We start from the raw sequence: 21,543 nt of genomic DNA, 5'->3' as shown, positions 1-21,543 counted from the left end.
TGCTGGACTGTCTGAAGCGAGCGTTTGTGCTTACCCTGTGGAGAGGAAGTCCAGGTGATCTCAAAACCGTTACGGGATGTGGTGAAGTCACTCTTGAAATAAATGAAGAGCTGGTTGCTTCCTGGGAAGACAGGATTGGGCAGTGTGCTTCCACAGTACTTCCCTAACAGAGGCGATGTGGCAGTACTGCCGTTTCTGACCTACATCAGCAGAAATAAACCTACATTAGACAGCTACATCATCATCATCACAACATAGTACCATACTGTTATTACCATACTTCTATTATTTCTGCTGTATGTATGCAATACTCGGGTGATCTGCATTTGCCCAAATGTGCAGCAAAGGCGTATACTGCACTGGGTACTATCCCATAATGCACCTAATGTGACGTAAAGCTGAAGTAATATCAGCTAATAATGAATTTAAACCAATTGTTTTGTTTTGGGCAGTTTTTATTTATTTTTTCTATTTTATTTCATTTGTGTAAAATTACAAAGAGGGCACAGCTTGCGGAATTAAACATGAAAGTTATAAGGTAATGGCAATATTATGTTAGTTTTATTTACAGGCTATTATAGCATTCATTGATATTTTGAATTTTGCAGTTTTATTGTCATTTTAGTTTAAGGTTTAGTAATGTAATTTTTTTTTAGATTTTGTTCTTTAAATATTTCTCTTTAAATTTCATTTAGATTTCTTTCAGTTTTAGTTTAGTCATTTTAGCACTTCAACACAAACTTATTAAGTTGGCTTGAAAAAGCCAACTTACTGATCTACTATTTAATCTTATTATGTTGGCTTGGCAACAAGCCAACATACTGTTATGCTATTTAAACTTCTTCTTTTTTTCTTATTATTATTTTTCTGACAGAAATTCTGTACGCTACTCCTCCTAGGGCTTTAAAGCCACAAGCCCCAAACTCGGCAGACACCTGCGGGATAGAGCGGTGGTGTGTGCTATATCTTTTCAGAGTGATCAGACTTAAAGTTTTTTTTTTATTAATTTTTAAATGTCAAAATTCATTACCCATAGACTTACATTGTCTGAGAAAAATTGCGCCCCTACAGTTGCAATGACATTTAGGGGCGGAGTCGGGTTTCGTTTCACTTTTAAACTGGTTAAAAATACTGCTGCTCAGCCCAGGCTGTCTACACGGAGCCGAGAACTAGCGAATTCATTCTTATTTAAGACCTTTTAAAAACGCGATTACACGCAATCCACACGTTAGAACACACCAAGAGCTAAATTCAGATGTTTCTGAACTGTTTAAAGTAATAACATTATATATTCGCGGCAGCCAACTGCTCGCGAGCTGGCGATGTATTTCTCTGAACACTTGAAGTCCACAGAGAATTTACAGCCTTTCGCATTAAAACACTGCAGCGAAACGGCACAAAACAATTAGAATAATATATTATATGGTTTTAAAGTAGTTTTGGCCACTGCCACGCTGGTCTTAGCTGGTTTCTAACTGAATCATCATGCTGAACGTCACAGATGAGCTCGCGATGTATTTGTCTGAACACTTGAAGTACACATTTACAGCCTTTCACATTAAAACACTGCAGCGAAACGGCACAAAACAATTAGAAGAATATACTACACATATGAAAATGAGTGTTTATATGTGCTTGTGAGATTTCTCTGTCAGGCTTAACGTCGCAGCAATTGCTCAGCGTTGCATAACATGGTAAAGCAGGGAGCTACACTGAGACCAAAAGGGTCACATGCATCACTGATTATTTTTGTACCTACTTATGTGTTATGCTATGATTTAATATGACCATTTATTAAAACAGAAATGTGTATTTTAAGAATACGTTTTATAACGTGCTCCGAGCATTCAACACATCAAGTTGGCTTCAGCCCCGCGCTGCGGGAAACTAAACTGAGCCGCTGATGGCGCGTGTGCACGAGAGAGAGCCGCGCGTATCGCGGACAGGGACAGCAACACTGAACAGAGCTGTCGTTCAGGACGTTCACTTCCTCCTGGACCTGAACGAACAAATTCAAATCGCAGTTTAAATAAACAGAAAAAAGAGCGAAAAGCAAAAGAGCTCAATTCAGCAGCGCGGTGTTGTTCAGGGAGCAAGCAGAGACGCGTCTCAAAGTCTTCTTGCTTTTGTACCGACAACAAATACATACAAAATATGTCGAAATACCCGTGTTGGAAAGTGTGTTCGAATAAGTATGTGGTTATGTCTTACGTGAAAGTAAAGATTTGCAAAAAAAAAAAATCGGATGTGTATCATCATAATGGATGCATTTGTCTCTTAAAGGGACCGCGCCTAATTTACTAGCTCTGCTGTCAGAGTCTTTAATGTATGAAAATGAAAGTAAATCACTCACTGCTCTTGACTGAATTACCTTGTAGTACAAGAATTTATCCAAAGTCAATCCAAAAATAAGATAGAATTGTTTTACTAGTGGGTGCAGGCCACTAGTTCATTTATGTAAGTGAGTATGGCAAAATAGTGATCTGTGAAATATTATACCCACTAATTCTTCATACAGTAGGCTACCAGTGAAATTGATTTAAAAAAATAATAATTAAGGACCTGCCCATGTTTTGCTTAAGTGTTTCTTTCTTTAATTGTTAATGCAACCTTTTCACACCACAGACTGAACCAAATTAAGCATTTCTTGCTTGGTAACTGTTCAACAAAGTATTGATAGTTGTGTAAATATTGTCATACTGACAGTCTGAAGTTTTGGTTGATTCCATTACATATCTTTTTATCAAAGTTATCCGAAATTATCAAGATGAATTTGTTCTGAGTTATTGTCATATATTATTACCAGTTTCTAAACTACAGCAAATAAACTGTGATTGTGTGAGAAATGTTGAAGGTGTCTGAATACATTTTGGTTTGATTGTGTATTTTATCTTACAGTGAAGACTATGCAGTGCTATTTTACATTAACAAAAACAAACTTAAAAAAAGTAAACATTATGTAAATAGCACAAATAAATAAATAGAATGAACATACAGTACAAATTAAACAATTTTAAACAGTGTGTAACTGCATCATCTATACAAACCATTGTGCTTGGACCCCTTATGATCTCCTTGATTTAAAATGCATTGTTTCAGTAATCTTGTGTGTCGTTGCCCACAACGCAACGGTGGCAGGACTGTGAAATACATACACGAGAAAAATAGGCATGACTTATTTCACATCCAGCTAGACAACCCTGTCATAGCTGTTATCATAGCCCAGGCTTTTTATTAAAAAAAGAAAACAGCAAGGGAGCATGGAAAAAGACTGTTGCAGGTGTATTTTTTTATGGCATTATTATGTGTATTAATTTTGCAGCGGGGCAACTCAATGTTGGGCACACAAGTACTTTGGCTCTTTTGCTCCATGGCCAAGATGGCCAAGCCAACATCAAAGTTAGTTCACTAACTTTTAATTCTAGTTATTATTATTCTTCTGAGCCAAATTTTAAACACTATCTCCTCCTAGAGCTTTCAAGCTAGAACCACCAAACTCGGGTCAGACCTTCAGACTGGTCTGACTCGGGTTGCTATATCTTTTCTAACTGATCCAGCTTATGGTTTTCGTAAACCAGACTACCAAAACCACCTTAAATCCCATAGACTTTCATTGAGGGGGTACAAACTTTTGAAAAATAAGGCTTATAATATATTTAAGCTGTCTACTACCATAGCAAACCTTAAAAACTCTCTACTGAGAATACAGCTAAAACCAGCCTAAGCTGATCAGTTGTTTTGGCTAGTCTCCCAAACTGGTTTTTAAGTGGTTTTGACCACTCTCACGCTGGTCTTAGCTGGGTTTTAGCTGGTTTTTACTGAATCCACTGTTTTTAGCTGGTTTTTGCCAGATTCGCATAGAAACATGCTAACAACATGCTAGTTACTCACTTATCAGACTAGAAACATGCCTATAACATGGTTTTAAAGTGGTTTCGGCCACTGTCATGCTGGCCTTAGCTGGTCTTAGCTGGTTTTAGGTGGTTTAGTATAGAAAAATGAAAACAACATCCTAGTTACTTGCTAATCAGACTAGAAACATACTTCTAACATGGTTTAAAGTGGTTTTGGCCACTGTCAAGCTGGCTTTAGCTGGTCTTAGCTGGTTTTAGGTGGTTTTCTTTAATGAATCAACTGGTCTTAGCTAGATTATCATAAAAACATATTAACAACATGTTAGTAATTTGCTAATCAGTCTAGAAACATACTTCTAACATGGTTTAAAGTGGTATTAGCCACTGTCAAGCTGGCTTTAGCTGGTCTTAGCTGGTTTTAGCTGGTTTTCTTTACTGAATCAACTGGTTTTAGCTAGATTATCATAGAAACATGTTAACAACATGTTAGTAACTTGATTATCAGACTAGAAACATACTTCTAACATGGTTTAAAGTGGTTTTGGCCACTGTCAAGCTGGCTTTAGCTGGTCTTAGCTGGTTTTAGGTGGTTTTCTTTACTGAATCAACTGGTTTTAACTAGATTATCATAGAAACATGTTAATAACATGCTAGTAACTTGCTAATCAGACTAGAAACATACTTCTAACATGGTTTAAAGTGGTTTTGGCCACTGTCAAGCTGGTCTTAGCTGGTTTCTAACTGAATCAACTGGTTTTAGCTCGATTATCATAGAAACATGTTAACAACATGTTAGTAACTTGATAATCATGTCAAGAACATGCTTTTAACATGGTTTTAAAGTAGTTTTGGCCACTGTCACGCTGGTCTTAGCTGGTTTCTAACTGAATCAACTGGTTTTACCTGGATTAGCATAGAAACATGTTAGTCACTTGCTAGCCATGCTAGCCACATGCTAGTCACATGTTAATCATGCTAGCAACATGCTAGTTGTATACTAATCATTCTAAAAACATGCTAGAGACATACTAGCAACATGTTAATCATGCTACAAACATGCTAATGACATGCTAGTCACTTGCTAATCATGTTAATAAAATGCTAGCAACATGCTAATCATGCTACAAACATGCTAGCAACATGCTAATCATGCTAGCAAAATGTTAGCGACATGCTAGAGACATGCTAGCCACATGCTAATCATGCTAGAAACATGCTAATCATGCTACAAACATGCTAGCAACATGCTAATCATGCTAGCAAAATGTTAGCGACATGCTAGCAACATGCTAATCATGCTAGAAACATGCTAACAACATGCTAGAGACATGCTAGCCACATGCTAATCATGCTAGAAACATGCTAGCAACATGCTAATCATGCTAGAAACATGCTAGCAACATGCTAATCATGCTAGCAAAATGTTAGTTACATGCTAACAACATGCTAATCATGCTACAAAAATGTTAGCAACATGCTAGCAACATGCTAATCATACTAGAAACATGTTAGCAAAATGCTAATAATGCTACAAACATGCTAGCGACATGCTAGCAACATGCTAATCATGCTACAAACATATTAGCAAAATGCTAATAATGCTAACAAAATGCTAGCGAAATGTTAACAACATGCTAATCATTCTACAAACATGCTAGTGGAATGCTAGCAACATGCTAACCATGCTAGCAAAATGCTAATCATGCTACAAACATGCTAACGACATGCTAGTCACTTGCTAATCATGTTAATAAAATGCTAGCAACATGAAAATCATGCTAGAGACATGCTAGCCACATGCTAATCATGCTACTAAAATGTTAACAACATGCTAATCATGCTACAAACATGCTAGCAACATGCTAATCATGCTAGCAAAATGTTAGCGACATACTAGCAACATGCTAATCATGCTCGAAACATGCTAACAACATGCTAGAGACATGCTAGCCAAATGCTAATCATGCTAGAAACATGTTAGCAACATGCTAATCATGCTACAAACATGCTAGCAACATGCTAATTATGCTAGCAAAATGTTAGCGACATGCTAGCAACATGCTAATCATGCTAGAAACATGCTAGTCACATGCTAGCAAAATGCTAATCATGCTAAAATCATGCTCTCAACATTCTAGAAACATGTTAACAACTTTGCTAATCATGCTAACGACATGGTAGTCACTTGCTTATAATGTTAATAATATGTTAATCACTTTCTTTTTTAAACTTCTTAACTTTTCAAACTTTTAAATTTTTAAAACTTTTTAAGCTTTTCAAACTTTTTACATTTTTCTAACTTTCTGGCCAGGCTTTTTCAAGCCAACTTAAAGTTTGAAAACAAACTTTACTATCTAGTTTTAATTCATATTCTACTTATTCACTAGGGGAGCATTTCAAATGTTCAAGTATTTTACTTCAGTTGACGGAAATGATTATAGTTTTTGTTTTAGTTTACAGTAACAATGTTAGATGATCAAGTCAAGTGACAATGTAGTATTCTACTGCTTCAAATGTTTCATTTCTTTTATTCAAATTATTTATTTTTTTTGTAGGCAGTATTTAGAGTATACTGCATTCTCATTCTATAAGTGTTTTCATATTTTTTGTTCTCATTGCTGTTAATCTACACTGGATTATGTACCTTCAGATAATCTTGAACGGATTGAAACGGTTATTAAATTAAAACATTTTGTTATTTAAACTAAAGCTGAAATGAAATAAAATACAAATATCAGATGCTTAAACTAAAGCATTAAAATAAAAAAAATAAAAAACTATAATGAAAACTATAATGGAATAAAAACTAAAACTGAAAGAAAAAAATAAAATATATGTATATATAAATGACAAAAGCACAAAAAATGTAACTTTAAATTAATTAAAAAATACATATTTTTTTCTATTACTCAGACTATGTCCATTATTAAATCAAATATATTTCAAAGCATTGTTTTTGTCTTAAAACTCTCTCTCTATGCTGCTGTTTTTACTTTTTTCCCCTACATTGCTGTTAATCTGGAGGCAATTCAGTATGTTTATACTCACCTCAAGATAGTCGAAGTTGCAGGAAGGATGATTTTCCACATCAAAGCTGGTGAAGAACAGAGAGATGGCGCTGTTCTGAGGGGCCTGCAGTACGATGCTGCATTCAAGATTATTATGATAGATTTCAGGCCAGCCTGGGCTCTTCAGGTAACCGTATTCCTGTTCATACACCCTGCTGCAACCTGCAGATACATAACATTCAGACATAATATAACCACACCAGCAAGAGTAAAACACTTCTAGCAATCACAGGGAAAGGACTCACCTGCCACCTGATATGTGAGGCTGAATCCATCACCAGTCATGAAGACATCTGATTTGAAGGTGATGTGCATGGTGCGGCCATAACTGTAGAAATCTGGCACATGTGAGTCAGAGCCACAGAATTTATGAGCCTGTCCATAATCTCCCTGAGAGACAAAAATTTAAAACAAAAAATGTAAAGACAATCTGCTGCCAAAATACAACAAGTCAAGATAGCAAACTTCATTATTGAAGTGAAACTACTACTACTACTACTATTTAACTACTACTATTTAAATGAGATGAAATAGTACATCTAAAACAAATAAAAAAATAACAAATATTTTTATAATATTTATATTATATATATATATATATATATATATATATATATATATATATATATATATATATATATATATATATATATATTTTTTTTTTTTTTTACAATATTTTAAACAGATTTTACTGCTATGTAAACAGTGCTTTGTTCTGCAATCCAGTGTAATCTTTGGACAATTAGGATTGTTATTGTTGTTAACTAAACCTATGAAAAACATTTTGTTAAATAAAATAAAGATGAAATTAAATAAAATACAAATATTATATGTTTAAGCTGAAGCTTTGAAATTACTAACCGAAAAGAAATGAAAAACTATAATGGAAAAAACGCTAAAACTTAAATGAAAATAAAATTCAATAAATAATAAAAATGCACTGCATTAAAATAAATTACATAAAAATAAATATTACATGTAAAATAAAGAAATAACTATTTACAAGACTATGTCTACAAGTAAATCTGATAGATTTGTGTATTCGTCTGAATATGCTCTCCAGATGTATCCACATTATCAAATTTATCCACTTGGCAAATCCTCTTCAAAAATATGTGAACTAGCCTACCAAACCAAAATGATCAGCCATTGTGCCCTGAGAGACTTTATATTGTTTGAGTTATTTGGAGAAGCTGTGTTGGGACGTTTGATTGAGTCTCACCACAGGAAAGTCTTTAAACTCCAGGTAGTTGCTGGTGCAGCTCTGGCTGGAGTCCAGCTGAAACTGCTGAACAGACACTTTCACCACCTCCTGAGAAGGAGCGTCCAGCACCCAGCGGCAAGAGGCGAATGGCGGGTATGCGTTGGGGTAATATGGGGATGTGATGGTCTGAGCTGATGCTGTGGCATTGAATGCTCCACCGCAAAGACCTAAAGAATGGAAAAGCATTTTTGAATTAGTGATTCAAACCTGCGGTGATAAAAGCAATAAGACATGAAGTTTAATCTTACTGTCCACTGCTCTGTAGGTGGCGTTGAAGCCACGGCGTTGAACGGAGCCGTCCGAGATGAAGTGCACGGTCAGGAAGTTACTGGCCGAGACGAAGGAGGCAGGTACTACATCTCCACAGAATGTGCCAACCAGTGGATAACTAGCACTGTCACCATCATAGATCTGGAGATGGGGAAGATGCACGTCTATAAAGTCTTCTGTGTTGGAAATTATGCTGCATTTTAATATGTCATATTATATTTGACAGCTTTACCTTGACATAATCATATCGGCAGACGGCTCCAGTGTAGCCCTCGAGCTCAAAGGATGTGAATGTGAGGTTAATGCCTTTATTGACCTCCGCTGCGATGGTCCACATACAGTCCATACGTGGCTCGTACTGACCATTCAGGTCAATATCAGGAGAACCAAACGTTCCGGTGGGGGAAGACAAATAACCACCACAGCCCTGCTGGGGACCTGGAGCAAACCATGGATGAGGAGATAGAAAGAGAGTGAGAGAGATGTACGACAACTTTAGGATGTGCTTTCAAGAGACCACCTGCAAGAGGCAGCAGAGTCCACAAAAGTTTAGATTCAAAGCCTAATGTAGAATTTGTCCAAATGAACTATTGGCTGATTTATTTCAAAGAATAAAAAAGCAGATTAAATGTACTCATCTTGTTCCCAGAGCATACACACTTTTTTCCAAACAAATATTCTTTGAATGAGAACATACTTCCCCATGATAACATGTGTATTTATAGATAGATAGATAGATAGATAGATAGATAGATAGATAGATAGATAGATAGATAGATAGATAGATAGATAGATAGATAGATAGATAGATAGATAGATAGATAGATAGATAGATAGATAAAAAATCAAATACATCTATACAAAATAATCATAAAAAACAATATATATAAATATATACAGTATACTATTTACAATATACTATGTATATGTATAATAAAAATTAAATGAATGTAAAATAAATTAAATAATATAGTCAAATTACATTCAATAAATTAATTAATTGTTTATATATGTGTGTGTGTGACTAAAAATAAAACAAAGCTAAGAGTAAACACTAACATTTAATTAAATATTATATGATGTTAATATTACAATATATATAAACATTAATAACGGCATTTATTTACATTTAATAATAATATACGAAGAGAATATTACATTCATGTAAATTATAATTAAATAAAAATATGTATAATATTAATTATAATATATATATATATATATATATATATATATATATATATATATATATATATATATATATATATATATATTATACATGTTAAATAAATTCAATAATGTAGTCAAATCAAGTGTCTCTGCCTAAAAGTAAAAATTTACTAAAACTAAAAACTAACATGAAAGTCAATACTGTATGAAGTTAATATTATAATAAATAAATATTTGTCATTAAAACCAAATATTAAATTATATATATTATTATTGGTTAATATTATATTAGTTCAAATACATACAAGTACACTTAAATAAAAGTTAATGTTATAATAATAAAGTTAATATAATATAGTTTTTTGAATAAAAACTAACTAATAGAAAATAAATTAAATAATGTAAAGTCAAATTTCATTCAATAAATGAATTAAATGTATACAACTAAAAATACTTTGTTTATTTGCATATAAATAGTAGGGCACTACAAAAGAATTAGGAGCACTTTAGTGGCTCTTTGACAGCACTGGCCAATAAAAGACTTGTGTCTTGTTTTCGGTCAGGTCTGAATGAGTTGTGTTGTTCTCAAAGAACAACAGTGGCGCTTGTATGATGGGGCGGTTCTCTCAACACCCCCAGAGACGAGCTACAAAAGTGTTTACAACTCAGATGTTAAAGAGCCTGGTCATCCTGAAGTGACTGGTGCATCAGACGCTTTAAAGCACAAAGCTTTTACAAAGAACACTGTTTATGACCCCTGAACACTTTGTTCAGTCCACAGTGAGATCTTTGTCTTCGTGATTCACTTTAAAATCCTCCACACATTGCTCACACTATTCCAAAATGAGAACCATAAAGGACCAAGGTCAAAGTATTGCACATCTTGAACTGTGAGCAACATGTCGGTTACAATCTTTTGAATAAGATGATGAAAAAAGGAAGAAGAATCGTTTCTGGTTTGCTTTCAGTGAACGGTTCTTAAAGGAACCATTTGAAATTTGAATTCTTCAAAAATGTAAAGAACCATTTTTTTCCACTATAAAGAACCTTTTATGGAATGGAAAGGTTCCATAAATGTCAAAGATTCTCCATGGTACCAAACAGACCAGTAGGGAGTGTATGAGACCTGTGTTTGAGATTGAGAAACGCTACCTAAAGTCTCACTGTAGGTTGCTCTCCAACCCTCCGCCGCAACCGATGAGTCTGTGACAAACACGAGAAATAGGTGCTTGGATGAAGATCTGAGGTTGGGCGGTAGTTCACGTCCACAGAACTTCCCCACTAGTGGGGCCAGAGTGTTCTCTCCATCATACACCGCCACATAGTCATAGCGGCAGGTCGAGGAGGCTTCCAGACTGAAAGAGTTGAACCTATCAGACAGAAAAATCATATACCATTGATGATTACTATGGAAATATTGCAGAACAATCTAGTTTCTCTGAAAGTGATACCACTAATGGGAGAGGTGGGTTTCCCTGAAAGAAAGCCTCTAGGGACAAATTACGGGTGACGGGTTTCCTGTCTGGCATCAATACAAGATCTCAGTGGGGTTTACTGAACAAAGAGAAAGACAGATGATCAATACCAGAATGCTTTTCTCTCTGAGCATCTGTCTCTCTGGTGGAACACAGCGGGCATGATGGATGATGGGGTTTTTTTTCGTAAGGGTTTTTACTTTTATTGTTGTTCTAATTTGGATCTGTTCAGACCACAGAGAATTTGGGTGAGGAGGATGAAGGTCCATAATGAGATAATAGGTAGGAAAGTTAAGAATTTGTAGAACATCAGACTTAGCATTTTTATATGGTTTTATAATGCCCCAGGGGCATTGATTACATATAGGCATTCATTAAAGGGATAGTTAACACAAAAATGAAAATTCATTCATTAATTACTCACCCTCATGTTGTTCCAAACTCATAATACCTTCATTCATCTTTAGAACACACATTAAGATATTTTTAATGAAATCCGAGAGCTTTCCTTGCATAAACAGCAATGTAACTACCACGTTCATTTTTACTATTTTAACAATGTCCTTACTACATTTCTGGACCTTGAACTTGGTAGTTACGTTTCTGTCTTAGCAGGGTCAGAAAGTTTTCAGTTTTCACTAAAAAAAATATTTTGTGTTCCGAAGATGAACAAAGGACTCACAGGTGTGGAACGACATGATGGTGAGTAATTATTGACAGAATTTTAATTTTTGGGGTGTTCTATCCCTTAAAGATTTTAATGGCCATTGTCCACCCACTGTCCGATGCTTAGAATGTGAACTGTAAATTTGTGAAATTTTGAGTTCTGAAACTTACAAAATGTTTTAATTGTGTCTTTGACAATCTGTTTTTGAAACCTAAATAAAACGATTCCTAATGATATGACTTCTTCAAATCAAATTCAAATGGGATCAAACTCACTTGAGATCAATGACACGGTTGTCACGAACATATATGTGGTATGTGCAGTTGATGTTGTGATGGTAGTTGGTGATAGAATGAGATGGACTGCTGATTGTCCCAGATGTACCATTAAACACACCACCGCATGCTGTTAAAAACACATGAACAAACATATCAATATACAGATGTACAGGAACATATACACAGTAATCATATAAACTGACATGTATGGATGAAATTCATTGGAACAACCCTAAGTGTATTAAAATGTCTTGCCCGTGTGCTTGAGGCTGACAGCTATTCTTTGAGAAATTTGGCCTGTCTTCCCATAGAGCACTTGACTGTGCATTTCTATTGTGCACAATTTACAGTGAATGAGTTTGTTAGTGGAATCTGTTGCAATGGAATTCTCTTGCATATTTGCATATTCTCCCAAATCCCCTCATATTGTTTGAAAAGTGCAGCGTCCTCTCATTCCAGTGATTCTGCTCATCCCACATTGCTGGCCTCAGTGAATCTGATGATAAACAACCCAAACTTACTCTAGCTCACACTTACACTGAAGCCGCACCCCCTACACACCTCCATCTAAGCCACATCCTTTATCAGCATGTAGTATAGCCTACAGAGAACCAAATTGCATTAAATGGAGTTTGTTTGGTGGTTGAGGCTTACGTATGGTTCTGTATTCTGCCAGGAAGCCATTGTCATGGATAATAGAATCAGAGTAGAAGTTGATGAGCATTGGTCCAAATGTGGTGAAGATGCCTGGGATGGTATTTCCACAAAGAGTAGCCAAGGGAACACCACTGGTGGTGATGCCACTATAGATCTTTACACCATCATAGACACATGTGGAGTGTGCTAGAGGAGATGGAAACACATTATTATTCACTTTACAAAACTGTTATTATCCTTTAAGTTATTTTCAGATTTCTTATATAAAGATGTATGAAACCGTTTTTATTTTAGGATTTTAGAGGAGGAAGCATACCCTCTAACTGGAAAGTTTTAAAAGTAAGCACAATCACGGTCTGATCTCCAGCATCAATAATGTAATTACAGTTGGAGCCTCCCGGGTAGTGGTCCGGGTAGTTTGGAGACACAACACGGCCAGTTGAGGCTGTGAAATTGGCCCCACAACCTAAAAGATGATGTGAAATAGACATAACATTATTTGAATTATTTGAAAGGGGACTGAAACCTGTTACATACGATACATACTAGTGTAGTATGCAGCAGAGAAGCCTTTGCCAGGTGTATCTGAGGACTGGAAACGAGCCGTAATAGTATTTCTGGGTGCAATTACTACAGCAGGGGCTGTAGTGCCACAACCAGTGGCCAAGAGGTTCTCATCATTCTGTGCATTGTCAGACCACATCTGTCAGATAAATATAGACAGAATATGAAAAATCAATCACCAGATCGCAAAAATGTAACATCAGGGAAAGTTTATTTTTAAATGGTCATCTGTTTACCTTGATGTAACTGTTTTGACACTGTCCACTTGAGTCTGGGATCTGGAAGTCACTGGCAAAGCCCATCTCTAGATGGTTTCCATCATGGGCGATGATAGTCCAGGAACATTCAGTATTGGCTGGGAAATTCTGAGGATAATTGGGAGATTTGATGGTGCCTGTATCAGCATGGATAATTCCTCCACAGCCTGAAGAAGAGAAAGAAATTTGAGGGGGGGGGGGGGGGGGGTAATTTAACATGTAATACGCCTTTTTTGTTTGTTTGTTTTTTATACCTGACGAGTCCGTTGACCAGGTGGCAGTAAATCCTCCTCTGGACACTGTATGATCAGCAAGGAACAACACAACTAATCTGTTGGAGCCTGATTGGATAGTTCCGGGAGAGTTGTGGCCACAGTATTGACCAATAACTGGGGATCCTGGTGAAGCTCCATTGAAGATTGTCACTGAATCCCAGGTGCACTGGCTGTGTTCCTCCACTTCAAAGTATGTAAAAGTGAGCTAGAATATATGGAAATTAAGTGACGTTAATGATGGACTTCATAGCTAGGGTTGAAAGAAAACAGTAAAAAACAGTTGACCCAAGAACCAGTCTTGACTTACAATGATAGTGTGGCCCACCGGAGCTTCGAGAAACCAAGCACAGCGGCTCGGGCTGGGGTAGTTATTGGGATATCCAGGGCTAGAGATGGCACCTCCCTCTCCACTTTGTGACCCCCCACATTCTGTGGAAAATCATGGTCAGTTGAGCTCATGAAGAATTTTAAAGATCAGAGATCCATCTGTTTAAGTGTAACCAATTGAACGATGGTACCTGAAAAGTAATAAGTGGCTTTGAAGCCCAGATCACCCACAGCCTCATCAGACAGGAAGTGAACCCAGAGTTCAGGGGTGGACACTACTATGGGGACCGTAGGAGGGGACTGACCACATAAACGAGCCAAAAGCTCTCCATTCATACCTCCTGAATACGAGGAACAGATAAAACATGCCATAATTGTTTTCTTATCACTAACAGCTTTAAAGTAAATGGTACATCGGATGGTGTAAATAGAGTTATGTCTCTCTTTCTGCTTTTGGAAACTCTTACCCAGTCTGAATTCCAAGTAGTCCCACTCGCAGGTTTGGTGATGTTCTAGATGGAGCTCATCTATTATAACTACAATGGAAGAATTCATTTGATGTGGGTTCTGGATCAGCCATTCACAGTTCAGGTTGTTGCTGTAGTTTCCATTGCCAAAGTCAGGTGAGGTGAAGTTTCCAGGTTGACTGAGTATTCCACCACACACTACCGAAAGGACAAAGATTCCCCAATCAAATCAGGAGTTAAAAATAAGCAAAAAAGTATATACTAAAGTCAGAGGTCTTTTATCTCACCTGCTGCCTCTTCTGAAGAGTAATCTGCCGTGAATCCACCGTTAGACACAGATGAATCAGTGCTGAAAATTACAAGCATAGTATTCCCAGAAGATTTCAACTGGGTACCAGTAGGGACTGTCCCACATAACCGACCCAAATGTGGGGCGCTTGGTGTCAGACCATTGATGACCTACCAACCCAAGAGTCAAAACAGTAAACCAATGATAAAGCACTGAATTGAACAATTTCCAGAGAAAGCAATACATAGTATAAATGCTCTAAAACTCTAAAACTCTCTACTCTCTATCTCTCTGAATCATACAGATGACCTTACCTCCACATAGTCAAACATACAGGTACCATGCTCCTCCAGCCTCAGGTCATTGATCGTAAGAGTGACCCTACGACCGTGAGGAACAGTGATTCTCCAGCGGCATACTCGGCTGTGAGGGTAAAGATTGGGGTAGTTGGGAGATGATATGGTTCCAAATGGTGCGTTCAGATCTCCTCCACATTCTGTAAGAGCAAAAATAGCATCGTATCACCAGTTACCCAATGAACTGCTTCATAACCAACAGCACAGCTATATAAGTAATCATGTAGCAAATGCATTATCCAAAATAACTAGTCATGAGCTTTTGTCACTGGAGTATATGACCCTAACTGAACACTGTAAGAATTTAAAGACACTTGCCTTCGACGCTGGCTTCAAATGATAAACTAAACCCTCCAGCATTGCCGCTGGCATCACTGACAAACTTTACGTAAGCAAAACTGTCTCCAGTGTCCAAGGGGGCTGGAAGGCTGTTTCCACAGTGTTTCCCCAGCAGGCGACCTGGTGGGTAAAAAAAGGTTAGTTTAATATCTTTAACATTCAGATAGACTCTCAACTCTCTTTTGTGGAAGGTGGACCCAAACCTGAAGCATTGTATTCACGTATCTCCACATAGTCATTGTTACAACTGGAGGAGCTCTGCAGGTCAAGGGCAGTGTAGGTGAAGGTCAGATAGTGTCCAGTGGGACCTTCCAAGTACCATTCACAATTAGAGTTGTCTGGATAATTTGAGTTTGGATAACCGGGGCTTCTGATGATACCACTCTGACCAATGTAGGTACCTCCACATGTAGCTAAGAAGGGAAAGAACACTCTTTAAAACACTGAGATCAACCATAGATTGCTGGAATGTCATGGGGATTCAAAATGGATTACCAATGGAGTACTTGGCTTTGAAACCAATATGTGTGACGCTGCCATCAGTTCTGAATCGTAAATACATGGTGGTACCGGATGAATGCTGTGTGGATGGGCGGGTGTTGCCACAAAGTCTGCCAATCAAAGCAGCATCTGATGTGGGACCATCACGGATCTCAATGTAATCATACATACACCTAGGACAGAAGATTGTGATTACATTTAATGGTCAAATGGTTACATGTACCAAAAATAAGCGATTTGATTCTTCAAAATATACCCAGTATGAGGCTCAATGTAGAAATCATCCTCAAAGTCAAGCTGTACAGCTTCTCCGTTGGGTACAGTGATTATCCATACACAGTCAATATTTTGGGGGTAGTTTGATGGATAGTTAGGAGACGTGATGTATCCTGGTGCATCTCCATCATTAAGCTCAATGAGACCACCACAAGCTGGAGACAAGCACAGAGATTTACTCTTATTATTTCAGGAATAACCCTTTATGATCAAATTAATCACAAATTTCTGGAATATTAGGAAGAAGTATTCACCTGAACTGTGGGCCTCAAATACCAATTTGAAGCCACTCGCCTCATTAGAGGCATCAGAGACAAAGTGGGCATAGAGGCTATTGTCTGTGGTTTGAAATGTGGATGGAGCACTTGATCCACAGAGACGTCCTGATAGAGTCGGTGAGTTGCCGTCAGGTCCGTTCCTTAACTAATACAAAACAATCAAACTATGGTAGTCTTGTCCTTCATTTGCTAAAGACAAATTGCATGATGTACAAGCTCTGTTTTGGAGCAACTTTTTTTTTATAGTCACTCACCTCCAAGTAGTCACCTGAGCTGCAGTGATCACCATAACCCTGTATTTGGAAAGGACTTTGGAAGGTTATGGAGACTCTAAACCCTGGGGTGACCATTACTTGCCAGTTGCAGTTCATGTTGGGCTTGTAGTTCTGTGGATATTGAGGAGAACTTAGGACCCCTCTGTCTGTATGGAGGAAACCACCACAACCTGATGGAGAAGACAAAAAAGAAATAGCTCAAACTTAGTTCACAACATCATCATGACAAGAATTTGTCTCATGGACTTGTTGTTCACCTCTGGAAAAGGTGGCATTAAAGCCCCTGCCGTTAATGCTGCCATCAGAGGTGAATCGAAGGAACATGGCATCCCCAGTAGAGTGCAAAGAGCCAGGCAGCTCCCTCCCACAAACCTTTGTAATCAGTGGAGATAAGTTGGTGTCACCTTAAAAAAAAAAAAAAAAAACATATCTTATATTAAGTCATGAAATTCAGTTTTGAGTTGGGATTTATGTTTAAGTAATTTCATATGACAAAACCTACCATCTCTGATGGACAGACTGTCATGGAGACACGAAACCTCATCTTCCATGTCCAGAGAAAGCAGATTAAACTCAACAATAGAATTTGGAGACCGGATAACCCATGAACAGTCAAGGTTATGCTGATACAGCTCAGGCCAACCAGGTGAGAATAAGAACTGGGGATTGTCTCCAGTCATCAATGTTCCTCCACATGCTCCTGAAAAAAGACCAAAAAATAGCAAGCAATTGTGAAATGTTTTTCGATTTTGAGCTAGGTCTGAGAGGCAGATTTCTTAGGGCACTAACCTGGCTGTATAGTTGGCAAAGGACCAGAGCCCTGAACAGCAGTCCACTCAACCAGGAAGCCTTTCCCTCCAATCACAGTGTCAGATTTAAACTCAAGCGTTATAGTGCTGCCTGAACTTCTTACTGGGTTGGGCAGAGTCAGGCCACAGAACTCACCCAGAAGTAAAGCACTGGTGCTGGGACCATCAAATATCTAGGGAAGGAAAGCATTGATCTTCAAATCTCATCTATTTCATATGCCCGCATACACTTATTTTCTGTTAAACAATTATGGCATTTTAAACAAGAGAAAAGACCTTGAGCTTGTCATAATAACAACTGAATAGGTCCTCAATGTCAATGTCCAGGAATTGAATCTGGATGTGGGAATCTGAGTCCACTGTGACGGTCCAGCGGTAGTCTGCATTGTTTGGGTAGGTGCGTGGGTAAAGCGGGGAGGCTATCTGTCCCGAACTGCCAGTGATCTCATTTCCATAAACTGTAGATCGAGAAAAAGAGTAAAGATATTCCCATGTAAGATTTTCTAACTTCAGGAGATTTTAACTAGCAAGACTTGCTTGTGCAACCAAAGCCAAGGTTTTTGGTGAACAGAATTACTCTTCCCAGGTAACAAGCATTAACCAACATAACCACTCAGGACTAGAATGGAAATACAGGCTAGTCTTAGTTGGTATTTTCAGTAGGATTCACATAAAAAAGAAACCGGTAATCCAACGCTCTGACTTACGGTGGGTGAAAACTGCTCTAAATCCAGCTCCGCTGACTGAGGAGTCAGAGACAAACTTAATCCAAAGAATGTGACCCATTATAGAGGTATAGTTGGAAGGAAGGGAATCACCACAGAAACGACCAACCAAAGAACCAGTGGAGTGTCCTTCGCGAACCTCTAGGTAGTCAGTACTGCAGTCTGAACTTTGTTGCAACTGAAACATTCTGCATCACAAAAAAATGCAGCATAGTTGATTTTGATTAGACTACTACATTTGTTAGATTGATGTAACATCCTGATTTGCTTACATGAAGGACAGTTGTAGACGGTTCCCAGGGGAACTGGTGATGGTCCATACACACTCCACATTAGGTGGATATACATCAGGATAGTTCGGACTGTTAAAAGCACCCGACTCCATATACAGATGTCCCCCACAGCCTGGAAAAACATGTAACTAAATTCTGTCATACTGCAACCTAAAATGGGTTGAAAATTCATATGTATTTAGAAATAAACAGTCAAATCTAACCTGAAGTTGAGGCCGTGTAGGTTGCCCTAAAACCTTTCCTCCCTACTGAACCATCTGAGATGAAGTTTACCACCAGGGCATTGCTGAATGAAGTGACTGGGTGTGGCAACTCATTCCCACAGTAACGACCTGAACAAAAAAGGTCACTAGTTATTACTAACCATAAGTGCATCAGTATTTTCTGAAAAACCAAACAAAATGTGATAAAGTGCCATGACCTAGAACTAATGTCTGATGTATACACACATATATGAGTGATATCCAATTGCGATCAGAGTACAGTATGTCTTTGACATTTCAACAAGGAACAGATTTTATCTTTACCAACAGATGGGGCTTGGTAATTGTCTCCATCCAGGACCTCCACACGATCATGAGAGCAGTTACTATTCACCATCTCAACCTCAAAGTCGGTGAAGGACAAAGTCACATGATTGACTGAAACAAATAAAAGACAGTAGACATCAGAGAATCACACAAGTAGTTTAAAGTACAAAAAGCCTTGGTTTTGACTTTGAGATTATGGATGCCAAGTATGACCAGTGGACTTACATGGCTCCTGTGCCTGTATGATCCAGCTACAGTTCTGATTGGGTGGGTAAGAATATGGATAACGAGGAGATGCAATCTCTCCACCCACATCATCAGCTGCTATAGTGGATCCACATGCTGGAAATCAATGAGTAAGCAATGAGGTAACAATGAAACAAACCATGACGAATTCAAAAAACAAAGACTGCACTCACCTTCTGAGAACTGGGCACTAAAGCCTTTTCGGTTCTGACTGTGATCTGACCTGAAGCGAACATAGATGACGTTCCTTGTAGACGTAATGGGAGAAGGCCTGGAGGCTCCACAAAATTTACCCAGGAGTGGAGAAGACTCATGGTGACCATCATGGATCTAGAGAGTACAAGTTTGCCATAATTGTTGCCACCATGAGCTTTAACTTCATTAAGTGCACACAGAAAGGACAGCTACTCACAGCCACGTAATCAAAAATGCACGAGCTGTGACTTTCGAGATCCAGATCAGTGAAGTTGAAGAAGACTCGATGGCCTACGTCCACTGTGATGACCCAGGAACAGTCCACATTGTCAGGATAGTTGCTGGGATACTGCGGAGAGTGGATCTCTCCATTGGGGGCGGTGACAATCCCTCCACATCCTGAATTTTAAAAAAAGGGAAGATTTCAGCAAAGTCTCCAAATTAATGGCATATATCGTGGCATCGCGATGAATTTTCATAACTGACAGCTGACTAACCTCCAGGAACTTCTACCCAAGTTGCGTTGAAGCCTCTGCCACTCACGACGGCATCAGATGTGAATCGAACGGTGACAGTGTTACCCGTGCTGGCCACCTGCAGAGGGTTACTGGGAGGGCGTGTGGTGCAGAGCTGGGCCAATCGTGGAGAGGAGAGGTCAGGGCCTCCATACACCTGGATAAAGGTCAAAGGTGAGGCGATATTTACAGACTATCATTTTTGAAGAACAGGATAATTTCAAAATGCATGAAAGTCACTATTACATATAAAAGAATAATAATAAAAAATAATAAATCAATAATCAAACCAAGTGGCTTCAAAATTATACTAGAGCTTTTCTTAAACCTAGCTTGACTGTTGATGATATGACTTTTATCCAACTATTCACAAAGATAAATGTTTTTATATTAGTAATGAACATTTTCCACCAAGTCTGACTACCAGAAAGTGTAACAATATCAAATTTGAACAGAAACATACATTTTTAATACATACTGTTTTACATTATGATATGTTTTGCAAAAAAAAAGTGTGCTTGTGTTATCTCTCTTTAAGGTGTATAATGCTTTCTTTTAGTTTGTCTCTTGTGTGTTTAAATAAAGTTGTCTTATTTACTGTACAGGAAGCGATGAGAAAGCAAGCATGGCATGTAATAAACCATCAGAGCTGGGTAGATTACTTACAAATTCCAGTCCGTTACTGATTCCAAATTACATGACAAAAATTGTATGTAGTAACTTAATCCATTACATTATATATTTTAGGTAATATAATCAGAGTACTTTTAGGTTACTTTTAACCTTAATCGTTTATCATTTTACCGGTTTATTATGATAATATTCTACCATACTGTAATCAATAGAATCATTAAAAAGTAACTGTGGTCTGATAACAATTATTTAAAAAATGTAATCTAATTTAATAACAAGTACTGAAGCTACTATTTTTTGGAATCTAATTATGTAATCCACATTACATGTAATCAGATACTACCGAGCTCTGTAAACCACAGGCCTCTAAAATTAAAACAATATCTGGTTTTGGTCTGGCATCTGTGTGGCACAGAAGTGTGTGTTTGTGTGCATGTTAGTCTCTAAACCCTCTCACTAAGCTCTGATTTCCTGTTAATTTCTGCCCTGTTGGCTCCATTCAGTGCTAGAGTGGAGGTCAGCATTCCACAGGTCTACACTACAAAACATACACCCACAGAGCCCAGCAGATGCCAACGGGGCACAGCCATATAAACACACACTTGAATTTTGATCTCATAAAGATGGACAAGTGAGCCATCATTATGACAGAATATCACCTAACACTTATTATTAAATAATTCAGAATAC

The 21,543-nt window shown here is 37.7% G+C and overlaps 1 protein-coding gene across 1 annotated transcript in view; it reads right to left on the bottom strand.

The window, feature by feature from the left end:
- Positions 1 to 21,543, bottom strand: part of LOC113042545 (cubilin-like) — a 41,283-nt gene that overhangs the window by 1,559 nt on the left and 18,181 nt on the right. Inside the window, exons 29-64 of the mRNA XM_026201477.1 lie at positions 20,203 to 20,377; positions 19,923 to 20,104; positions 19,684 to 19,840; positions 19,490 to 19,606; positions 19,262 to 19,375; positions 18,938 to 19,066; positions 18,714 to 18,846; positions 18,424 to 18,629; positions 17,993 to 18,174; positions 17,697 to 17,889; positions 17,410 to 17,607; positions 17,165 to 17,311; positions 16,887 to 17,077; positions 16,609 to 16,777; positions 16,335 to 16,509; positions 16,073 to 16,251; positions 15,781 to 15,990; positions 15,557 to 15,697; positions 15,197 to 15,378; positions 14,881 to 15,052; positions 14,594 to 14,791; positions 14,318 to 14,467; positions 14,107 to 14,228; positions 13,779 to 14,004; positions 13,504 to 13,691; positions 13,250 to 13,406; positions 13,020 to 13,169; positions 12,701 to 12,889; positions 12,044 to 12,173; positions 10,779 to 10,996; positions 8,689 to 8,894; positions 8,435 to 8,597; positions 8,145 to 8,353; positions 7,168 to 7,312; positions 6,903 to 7,084; positions 35 to 200 (exon numbers count right to left, since the gene is read on the bottom strand). Of these exons, the coding sequence (XP_026057262.1) occupies positions 35 to 200; positions 6,903 to 7,084; positions 7,168 to 7,312; positions 8,145 to 8,353; positions 8,435 to 8,597; positions 8,689 to 8,894; positions 10,779 to 10,996; positions 12,044 to 12,173; positions 12,701 to 12,889; positions 13,020 to 13,169; positions 13,250 to 13,406; positions 13,504 to 13,691; positions 13,779 to 14,004; positions 14,107 to 14,228; positions 14,318 to 14,467; positions 14,594 to 14,791; positions 14,881 to 15,052; positions 15,197 to 15,378; positions 15,557 to 15,697; positions 15,781 to 15,990; positions 16,073 to 16,251; positions 16,335 to 16,509; positions 16,609 to 16,777; positions 16,887 to 17,077; positions 17,165 to 17,311; positions 17,410 to 17,607; positions 17,697 to 17,889; positions 17,993 to 18,174; positions 18,424 to 18,629; positions 18,714 to 18,846; positions 18,938 to 19,066; positions 19,262 to 19,375; positions 19,490 to 19,606; positions 19,684 to 19,840; positions 19,923 to 20,104; positions 20,203 to 20,377 (6,151 nt within the window). The remainder of the gene's footprint in view (positions 1 to 34; positions 201 to 6,902; positions 7,085 to 7,167; positions 7,313 to 8,144; positions 8,354 to 8,434; positions 8,598 to 8,688; positions 8,895 to 10,778; positions 10,997 to 12,043; positions 12,174 to 12,700; positions 12,890 to 13,019; positions 13,170 to 13,249; positions 13,407 to 13,503; positions 13,692 to 13,778; positions 14,005 to 14,106; positions 14,229 to 14,317; positions 14,468 to 14,593; positions 14,792 to 14,880; positions 15,053 to 15,196; positions 15,379 to 15,556; positions 15,698 to 15,780; positions 15,991 to 16,072; positions 16,252 to 16,334; positions 16,510 to 16,608; positions 16,778 to 16,886; positions 17,078 to 17,164; positions 17,312 to 17,409; positions 17,608 to 17,696; positions 17,890 to 17,992; positions 18,175 to 18,423; positions 18,630 to 18,713; positions 18,847 to 18,937; positions 19,067 to 19,261; positions 19,376 to 19,489; positions 19,607 to 19,683; positions 19,841 to 19,922; positions 20,105 to 20,202; positions 20,378 to 21,543) is intronic.

This window comes from Carassius auratus, chromosome 24 (genome assembly GCF_003368295.1).
Source record: "Carassius auratus strain Wakin chromosome 24, ASM336829v1, whole genome shotgun sequence".
Lineage (NCBI taxonomy): Eukaryota > Metazoa > Chordata > Actinopteri > Cypriniformes > Cyprinidae > Carassius > Carassius auratus.
The sequence above is the reverse complement of the archived record's forward strand: the minus strand, read 5'-3'. Positions and strand labels throughout refer to the sequence as shown.